The sequence below is a fragment of the Opisthorchis viverrini genome (assembly GCF_000715545.1).
Source record: "Opisthorchis viverrini unplaced genomic scaffold opera_v5_200, whole genome shotgun sequence".
Classification (NCBI taxonomy): Eukaryota; Metazoa; Platyhelminthes; class Trematoda; order Opisthorchiida; family Opisthorchiidae; genus Opisthorchis; species Opisthorchis viverrini.
Genome location: NW_008751855.1, coordinates 6,760 through 16,818, shown reverse-complemented (window position 1 = coordinate 16,818; position 10,059 = coordinate 6,760). Strand labels below are relative to the sequence as shown.

Below are 10,059 nucleotides of genomic sequence, written 5' to 3'. Positions count from 1 at the left end.
CGCATCGTAAAACACTTGACGAGTTCCCGACTTTTGGATAAAATGGGCCTCTGTGTGTGACAACATACGCCGGATTACTATGACTGGGTAGTTTTACCAAATATTCCTGATTACAGAATGTACCGGTACTTGGTTAGCCATCAGTGCGTATTCATCAGACATGTCCATTGCCCTCGGAAGTATTTCCATCTTTTGTTCCTGCAAGATATGCTTATTTGGGTTATACTGTTTCATCGACTCGAAACAACTGTCTTAAAATGCAAAACGAGCATTATGGATTCTTTGATACACAGCGAGAAATACCTGCAGGTTTTCAAAGCCCTTTGCGCCACACGCTAAGAATGGATGTGGTAGGCAAACATCGGTAAAGTCGTCTTCATTTATATGGAAATTAGATCACTGGGATAACAGGAACAGAGGGCAAAGGCGTATGAGTCAGCTGGAGGGATAATGAAAGATTTGGTCAATGAAGGGGAGGCATCAGTTTTCAGGCCGTGATCTCTCCGGCGTATTTCAAGCGTAAATAGCTCTGCTGTGTCTTCTTTTCTAACTGATTGAGTTCCTTGACAGCCGAGGCCAGGACATCCACGTGGGTTTTATATTTGGGTGCCACTGAAGGGAAACAAATGACGAATGATTAAACACAAGAACGAATGATAGCGAGAAACTGGAGTCATTAGCGCAAAGCCTAGACTTCACACAACAATAAGTGCTGAACCAAGTTTCCTTGTGAGAATAAGCATAGCTTGTAGCCTGGGTATCTCGTCATGGTAGCCTGGTTGCAGATTAGGTTGCAGTAGGCTACATCGAAGGGCAATTCCGCCCAAAGCAAGGAACAGGTGCAAAATGCGTCTGTTAAAATGTGGCTAATGGCGCCAAAAGGTCAGAAGCAACAACTCGTTAGGTGTTAAGGAGTCACCTATTTCCAGCGATTTTCCTATAACAAACACATCCACTCTCCACAACACAAACTGAATCACTAAGGTGTTAATCACATGACTGCCCCTTTCATTTGACCTTTATCCGTCTTGCCCTGAATGCCATTAACAGTGACGGTCTAATAAGAAGAAAACAGCCGGATGTAAAACGTTCGTCCTCACCTCCTGTAGGTTACGACTCCTACCAAAGGGCGACTGCTGATTAATTTCATACACAGATGACTCACATTGTTTCAACTTTTGACCGTACACAACCTTGCCGTCAAACGCGTCTGCCTGAACTAACAGATTCGAATCCACTGCATCGATGGTGATTCCAAGATGCTCTTCAATATCACCCAGCAAATTTGGCTCGTTATACCATATGCAACAGCCACCGTGTTCTACCAACCGCGTGTTGTAACACCCCCGACCACGAGTTGGGCAATTGGAATGGTACCAAACCTGAAGAGGTTTGAGGAAGGAGAGGAGGGATACGGTTTCTCATACATGGATTGACGGCTTGGGCAACTCAATGGCATACAAGCGTACAGGCGTGCGTGTCTCGAGATACGCAGAACACACATACACACACACAGTAGGTGAGAAAGATGGGCGGAAAAGCAGAAACGAGTTCCGTGTCTTTCAGTTACTGGTGCATTGTCATCGATCGATGAGAATCCATTAGCATCTGCAAACTTCCATGAAACCTGAAGGTAAGCAGAAGCTCTGCAAGGACACACTGGATAGACATTGATAAGTCCATACTACGTGATTGTCACTTATCATGCATTGTAACACAGTGATTTTCAACTGGTCAATAAGGCGACCGCAAATAACAGATTTACGGAAGACTCGTCTTTGGAATTCCCAGCACTTCCCCGCTGAAAAAACCCACCATTAACGACAGACACTACAATAACAAGGACTGTATACCGGAAGAAAGGCGGGAATTAACTGACGGTAACCAGAAAACCTTAATGCAGTTATGACGAAATTTGACAAAGGACGACAGATTGTTGCGGTAAAGTCGAAATCATCTTTAGAAATGGACGCTCCGCAACGTGCTCGGGATTTACCAAGGAGAAAATAGTTACGCTTGTAGATGTTTCATTTCAGGTACGCCAGAAAATAGAGTGTGCTGGGATAAAGTCTGCTACCATAAGTAGGCTTTTCTTTACGAAAAATACCTTCCCTTTGTGGTATTTGCCTCCCACTGACCTCTCCCTGCCTTCCGAAAAAATACTCTACCAGCTCACTTAGATGGTCACTCCAGAAGAAGGCAACTCCATAAACAAATGTCGCGAGATAAAATATGTCATATGTATAAAAAGCTTGCCGAGAACACCAAGTGGAGAAATAATAACCATAGGCACACCACCTCTGAGAAGCCGTAAAGCGGAGAGTTGGGTAGCGAAAACGACAGGTTTACATCCATACTAGTCAATCACACAGCTAACTATACATTTATAGTTCATAGGCAATCCATTCTACATCGAACATACATACTTCCAGTGCAAAAGGACTCGTGAGATATTGTGCTGTTGACTGTTCACACAGAAGAAGTAGCTGTCCGAGCTAGCACGCTGTACAACAAAGTGAGAAAGGCTAGAGACAAAGAAATCTGTATGAAAATCGAAGTCAGTTCTATAAAAATAAACAACCTACAGAACTTAACACCAGTGAACGAAGTGAATGTCTGAACCTAACATACTACTCATAAGGTTGCTGAAAAATTTTCGACTGCTGACAACCGGTTTCGCTTTTCATGGGGTTCATCAAGTAGGCTCAGCCCTGAGTTTCCGTCAACCTTATGTTCTACTTGAACCCAAGTTGGATAGGTTTCGGTAAATACTCTCATTTGCACACGCATTCGGCTCAATAGGAGACTAAACTGAATCCAGTTGAATCTCTCGTTTACGACGATCGTGGGCTGCCGAAGAGTTTTCAACAACATTTCGAGTGGTATGTTACGTACAGTCAATAAAGTATTGCGATATCTCGGGTATCGTGCCAAATCAAACATGGGGCGGCCTGGTGCCACATATTCAGTTAAAGCCGAACTTCACAAACGAGAGAATCAGCTGGATTCAGTTGGGTCTCCTGTCAAATCCAAGTTTGCAAGTGTGCAAATGAGAGTAGTTGTCGAAAAGTGAAAGTGAATTTACCTCTGGCAAACTATAGACAGTAGCCTATGGGACAACATAGGCAGCCTTGAGTGTATAGTCTTGGATTGCTGATGACGATCAAGCGAATGATTTCGCCCATTAGTTCAATTATTACGGGCTAACGGGACCGGACAGAGAGCACTAAGTCGTTTTACGAAGCTGATCTTGAAACATCGTTCGTAAAGTGAACATTCCCAAATGTGTGAAGAGAATTGAAAAAATACCCAAATCACTACGTAATATTTAACATAAAAAGTAACATACCTTTTCTTTCACTGTTGATACCAAACTAATGGCTAGACCCATTCTGTTGGAAAGAAGAACAGAATGTACGAATATGAGTATCCATCTAACATTATGAACGCAGTCGAATTTCACAAAAATTTGCGATTTCAGCATTTCTATCACAGTAGTCGCATGCGGACCGTTCATCTTTCAGTGGACTGAACGTTTCGAAGAGATTCTGAACGTGTGTGATAGTTTGCTTCATACTATCGACAGCTTTCCGTGGCTGTCACATCGGACAGCCTGTACTTTTCGATTCCGGGCATTGAAACGTATCAGGAAATGACCATCACGTGTTGCAAACAAACGTCCAAAACCACTGAACAGTGCGCTTTTCTTACGGTATCGCCAAGCTGCACCTTACTACTTAAGATCATATGGAAGACCGATCACGCAACTTCAGCCACCCACATTATTTGGTATGGAAGGTGTGTCGATCAATATTTTGTCCAAGAATTTAAACTGCAACTGCGATGAGCCAATAGGTGCACTGGCGGTGAGCGAGTGCTCACTATGGATAAATTTGATTAATGCGCAGGTGATTTTTTGGTGTTCGTTATCTTCTGGTTCACAGGAAACTTCATCATAGCCTCCGAAAGGGATAATTGGAGATGTGCATGCGTCAATTGACGCAACCTTTGCCTATACCGAACTTTCTGTAGACCTTCAATGTGAGATGTGTTCACTTAGTGGCAAAAATATGCTTACTTCTGTGCTTCAGAGCTTCATTTTACCGCTTGACAGGGTTCCAGTGTAAGGTGAAATCCTCACGGATTTCGGTGAGTGGTAAACCAAGTGGTTGGACTCTTCATTAGGGCACGGTGAACATTCCTCAGTGAACTGTCTATGCGATACATTCACGAAATCACTATTCAGACTAACTAATCATCTACCATGACCCATCTTGATGGGCTTATGTTCAGCCAGCTAGTACCCCAAGTTTATCAGAGGAATTTCTAAAACCTAAAGACGGGATAGCATGTGAAATACCTTGTCACACAATAAACCACTCACAGTCATGTAAAGTAACAAAAAACCACATGTTCCGCATTCGGGACCGTCACCTAATAAGCCACTGCGAATAAAAGTTTATCGGAAAGGGACCCAGAGTTAGAAAATTACAACCATTCATACAATCTGAATAGAAACTGACAAGAACACCACTATCATCGATTAACAGTCATATTTTGCGGCGTCTCCAACCAGGCGCAGTGCGACCACGCGGTCCTCATCCTGGAAAGTCGCACCGACAGCACTGAGATTTTTCCTAATCGGTAGGTGACAGCAGTTATTTAAACACCATTGTTTTGAAGAACCTCCAGTGTTGGTCCGGTACCTCATCGACCACGAAAGTAAATATGAATGGAGAGAGTGGGCATCCTTGGCGGACACTAAATGTGGCCACGGAAGCTTTTGGAGAGTCCTCCGTATCCTCTCAAACGTCTGGAGCTCTGAGAATACGAAGAACATATTATATTGATGAACTTCAAGACCCTAAATATAAAGCCACAACAATTTGGAGTGACAAGGTAGTATGAAACCTTTGGTGGAGCATCCAAAAAGGTTCAGTTTCTGTGGGAACGCGTAGCACACTCACGTGCGTGCGAACGATGGGTGGCTTATGTGTCCTTTTGACGTACGCTTGTGTTTTACTAGAAAACCCGTGCTTTTTGCTACTTGCCGAGACAGCATAGCGGGGAACATACTTCACATGCTGAAGCGCCCTACTTGTGCTTGCTTGCTGAGGGTTGAGCTTGGCTATCAGTATTTGGGGCCAGTGTGATACAAATATGGATAATGAGAGTGCTTAGCCAGTTTTGGGGATTCGGAAAGCGACGTCATTCTTCTTTGCATACTCGAGGGCTGAGTATGAAATATGGTATTCCAATGTGAAAATGCATCCATACACTTTATCTATGTGCCATAACCGTGACTTGTGCTTTGAAGCATTCCAGTGTTCAGTTGGCCAGCTACACGGCAGTATGGTAACCCTAATAAAAAAGGTGGAGTGTCGTGATAATCTGATTTATAATTTCAACAGTGTGTTGCATTCTGTCGCAGGCCCAATGAATGAACAGCAGTCAAACCAAAAGTTGAACCTCACTTGAGAAGCGTGAAGTATCGATGTAGTTTTTGGGAGCCATTATCGGTTGTTTGTTCTTGCCTGAGGTGGCTTCATGAGTATATCTATGCTGTGAGGCACACCTTCCACTACTCTTCGGCGAGGGAAACAACGATGGTATAGTTTTGAATTGAACAGGAGCGCCGCGACAGGGTGAGGACAAAAATAAACAGACGCAAAGGAAGTTGTCTGCATGGAGGGTAAGTTAGAGGGCTGAAATTGATGCGAAGCCCTTACCGTTCGGCACGGCCAACGCGACCAATTCGATGGACATAATTTTCTTTTTCATCCGGCAAGGTGACATTGATCACTAAAGACAAAAATATGCGAGAACAAAAGACGTATGAACCACCATAAGCTAATAATTTACACTATCAAAAAGACATATGCAAACTAAGCATATCGAACAGAAAGCAAGACAAATTCTGCAGCCGATCGAGGCAGCCGGAAGGCTAAGTTACGACCAAGTACTTCTACAGCATCGTATAAGTACTTGGTAGCTGGGTGCTGCTCAATGCGAAATAAAATATAACCTCCTCTACGGGGGCAATGAAGAAAGGCCCAAAGGACTCTCTTTTTTGAGGTAGTCTGGTTGTGTCCGAGTAGACCCGTGAACATATGTTCTGTCTATCCTCCTTCGGTAGCCCAATCTTTAAAAGAGCAGCCATGCGTTTTTATTTTACTTCCACGAGACGTCCAGTGCAAAAAACAGTGTAATCTGAATAAGTTTCGGAACTTAGACCCCTGTCTAGCAGGTCCAACTACCACGAATGAAGTCATGACTTCTTGCGCTTGTGCAGAACGTAGGTGTCAAACGTGTGATTCTGTATTTTCAGAGAGCTTCAACTGCCTGACTACTTCATGCGACTGCACGCAGTGTGCGCGCATTTCCCAAAAAAGAGTCAGCATGTAAAAACGTCACATGAGCTTGAAACGGATAACTATGGACAATGCATCGAAAACATTAGTAGGTTGGGTGCGCCTGATCTGTTCACAGAGCTTGCCAATTGGTTTGCAAACGTTCTGTCACCAATCGAGAAAAAACCATCAATGCGCGAATGAATGATCTTCGATTTGCTCCTTTTAAACCAACGGCGACCGGTTTTTGTTCACAGAATGCAATATATTCATCCGTGTTAGTGAAGTTTGAGAAACTGCCTGTGGATATGTAATCACCAAAAATTTCTATGGCTCGAAATAAAGCTCAATTTTCTCCAAATTCCTAGTGATTAGGGGGAAAGCTGCGGCAAGCTGAACCACCTCCTCGTGGGCGGACGTCAGTCTGGGTGAGCTAAGAACTCAGCAACTCCAGACAGAGCTAATCACCCTGTTTGGTTTCAATGTATTGGTTACTTTCGACAGTGTACACTACGAATCATCTGGCGCCGAGGCACCAGTTCCAACCAGTGCACAGGGGAGACCCATGGAGTTCACGTGTGAGGAATGTGGCAAGTGCTGCAAATCGAAAGCTGGCTTGGTAGCCCAATAGCGAGTTCACGACAATGAAAGTATTGGTACGGACATGGTCGCCCAACTGGTCTACGCCGATTCTTCCTGCTCTCTTTCGACGACGATTGACCTGAGTCAACATTGCCGACACGCAAACCTCATCCAGCATAATGCCGATAAGCTTGGTCGAGTGAAGTATACCGGTGCCCGCTGGTCCCAACAAGTCACAATAACTTTTGTGCCTGGTACAACCATCTCCTGGCGATTTGTCAGAAAGCCTGGAAAGAAAGTGACAACACGAACGCCACTAACATCGACCAGCCGCCATTTCTTGCAATGTCTCCAGCCAAGGGCAGCAAGGGTTACAAGGACCTCAGCCTAAAGGGATGACCGCACCACATCCATCGAAACTATCCGGAATCTCTTCCACACTATTATGTCAAGTGAAACAGCAACCTCGCGGTTTGTGCCATTTTGAAAGACGAAGGACAATGAAACAGCAACCTCGCGGTTTGTGCCATTTTGAAAGAGGCACGAAGGACAACACTCGTCTCAGTACGATATTTCGGCATGCGTGGCATATAGTCGAGCCACCGTAATTGGTGGTGCTGGATGTTTTCCGAGATTGAAGCACCCGTTTTCTAATTATCTCGTTACGAATCTGTTGACACCACCCAACAGAAATTGTCATTTCTGATGCATCCGTGGTCAAAAGCCCGAGGACAGCTCACACCATTTGTCCGCAGAGACCATCTCTCACAACAATACAGCCCTTACCGTAGCTTGGTACACGCGACCCGTGAGACGCGGTTGTACCTTTTTTCCAGACCACAAGTGACGCAACTGAGCAAATGTGATTCATAAGTTTGAGGTTCGTGGACTGACTTCATCAAACACACGTTTGCGCGAGTTATGTAAAATTAAGGACAGTCTCTAGTGAACCTCTTTGAATCGCAACGGGCATGCTTGGAGACTGTCTGTTCTGAAGCATGACCTCGCACTTTAAGGGTTCACGGGCATCCCGAAAGATTGTAAGATGGTGGTAAGTTTATTCAACGAATATTGTGTTCCGGCCTCGTCTCAAAAGATGAGGACGATGTCGTACTCCAGGTCGTCGATCAGAACATCGAGGTCTTGAATATCTTCCAGCCTTCACCTCATTACTTCATCAATGACGAAGATGAGCAAGAATGGAGAGTGGGCATTCTTGCCGGACAACATTTTGTACGGAAGCTTTTAGAGAACTAACCTTACGCTCTTACACGCCCCAAAGTAGGAATCGGATTATCTTTATAAACTTCTGCAGCGTCCCTTGCTGAGCAAGTGTAGTTAAGAGCACTGGCCAATGGACAGAGGCGAACACGCCCATGGAGCCAAGGAACATTAAAATTGTGGGTCATCTGTACATATAGAATTGCTCTACTGCCGGAAGGAGTGTGAAGAACTGGTCAACACAGCCCCATACCCCCTCATAATCCATCTTGGTACTCCCGGGTCAAGGTTTCACATGCCACCGTAAGAAGACGAGGAATTATTGACGCTAGAATCCCTATTACGAAGAGTCCGACATTACACTCATTACGAGCACTTCTTTTGGAAATGGGCACCACCGTTGACTCACCCGAGTCACCTGGGGCGGTACCTTTGTCTCACAGGGACTGAAATAGGCTAGATGGGCACCGGTGGAAGGTCATCAGGACTAGGAGCACGACGAAGCTTGAGCAGAAATATGCATTCAGATGCTTCTGAGGCTGCATGGTGCCCATTATTTACAGTCCGGATTTGGGATAGCAGGTGGCCAGCGGAATTGTTCTTCGTGGCGTTGCACCCAACGGTCCAAGAGTTCCTGTTTGCTGGATATCAGATAGCCATTCTGCTCTCTGATAAATTCGCTGAAAAGAAGCTTCCGGGGACCAGCAGAACGAATCAAGTGGAACAAACTGCGGATATTTCTAGCACAATACATTCCATTGATGCTTCTGAGGCTGCATGGTGCCCATTATTTACAGTCCGGATTTGGGATAGCAGGTGGCCAGCGGAATTGTTCTTCGTGGCGTTGCACCCAACGGTCCAAGAGTTCCTGTTTGCTGGATATCAGATAGCCATTCTGCTCTCTGATAAATTCGCTGAAAAGAAGCTTCCGGGGACCAGCAGAACGAATCAAGTGGAACAAACTGCGGATATTTCTAGCACAATCCGCACATTCCATTTCTTCAGCCTCTCGGCCTGAACGGATGCTCAGTTTTAACTGGCGTCGGATGATGTGTCACGTTGAGTTGTGATTGCGGCCCGGAGGAATTTGTCGATGGGCCTCCAACAAAGCCACAGTCCTATTAAAAATCCAGTGTTTGAATGAGGTTGGTTGGGTTGTACCGGAAACAGAAGTCCCAGCGTTGAGTGACGCTTTGTATATCTGTTCCCAGTGGCCACTGATATCCGACATCAGATCATCCGGCAGTCGTCCGAGGAGTCAGTTCTGATAAGTTCGTCTGATTTTTGGGTCCACGAGCTTCTCAACGGCCAAACGAGGTTTGTATGTTTTGCAGACCTGAAAAGCAGCACCGCACAAGTGCATGGTGGGAATCCAAGCTGGTATTCCAGAAAGAGCGACAGGTAGTGATTGAACTTTGTCACCGGTAACCGACAGAGATGTGGTCTATTTGGATTCGGGGCTTTTCATTGGTAGGCACCATGTCATCAAGCGATTTTAGCAGTTACGGAAATTGATATTGCGTAGGAACAGTATGTGATCGGCACACGCATCTGAAGCAGGCGCTTTCCGTTGCCGTGCGTCTGGTATCCAACGCCCTAATTAGACCTCAATAGCACTTAGTCTACCTAAATAGTCGTTCATGTCACCACAATCCACAACGAAGCCTGAGCTTTAAGCCAGCAGTAGAAGGACACCTAGAACCTCCTAGAAACTGTCCTTGGCAGATTCACAGATACAGTCAGTTGGGGCGTAGGCAGACACAATGAACAAGGTGCGATGAACCTCATTTTCTCTAGCTGCTCTCATAAATGTCCAACAAACCGCGCACAGGCGACTATCAACGGTTAGAGAGAGGGAAAGAGAGACACTTCCGCTCGGTCGCTCAATAAAATACGCACACTGGCA

The 10,059-nt window shown here is 45.2% G+C and overlaps 1 protein-coding gene across 1 annotated transcript in view; it reads right to left on the bottom strand.

Moving 5' to 3' along the window:
- Nucleotides 1–323: 323 nt before the first annotated feature.
- T265_08031 (hypothetical protein) overlaps nt 324–10,059 on the bottom strand; it is a gene marked incomplete at both ends in the record, with an annotated part of 13,534 nt that continues 3,798 nt past the window's right edge. The window contains 5 exons of the mRNA XM_009173725.1: nt 324–612; nt 1,166–1,382; nt 3,350–3,392; nt 5,730–5,802; nt 8,949–9,167. Of these exons, the coding sequence (XP_009171989.1) occupies nt 488–612; nt 1,166–1,382; nt 3,350–3,392; nt 5,730–5,802; nt 8,949–9,150 (660 nt within the window). The remainder of the gene's footprint in view (nt 613–1,165; nt 1,383–3,349; nt 3,393–5,729; nt 5,803–8,948; nt 9,168–10,059) is intronic.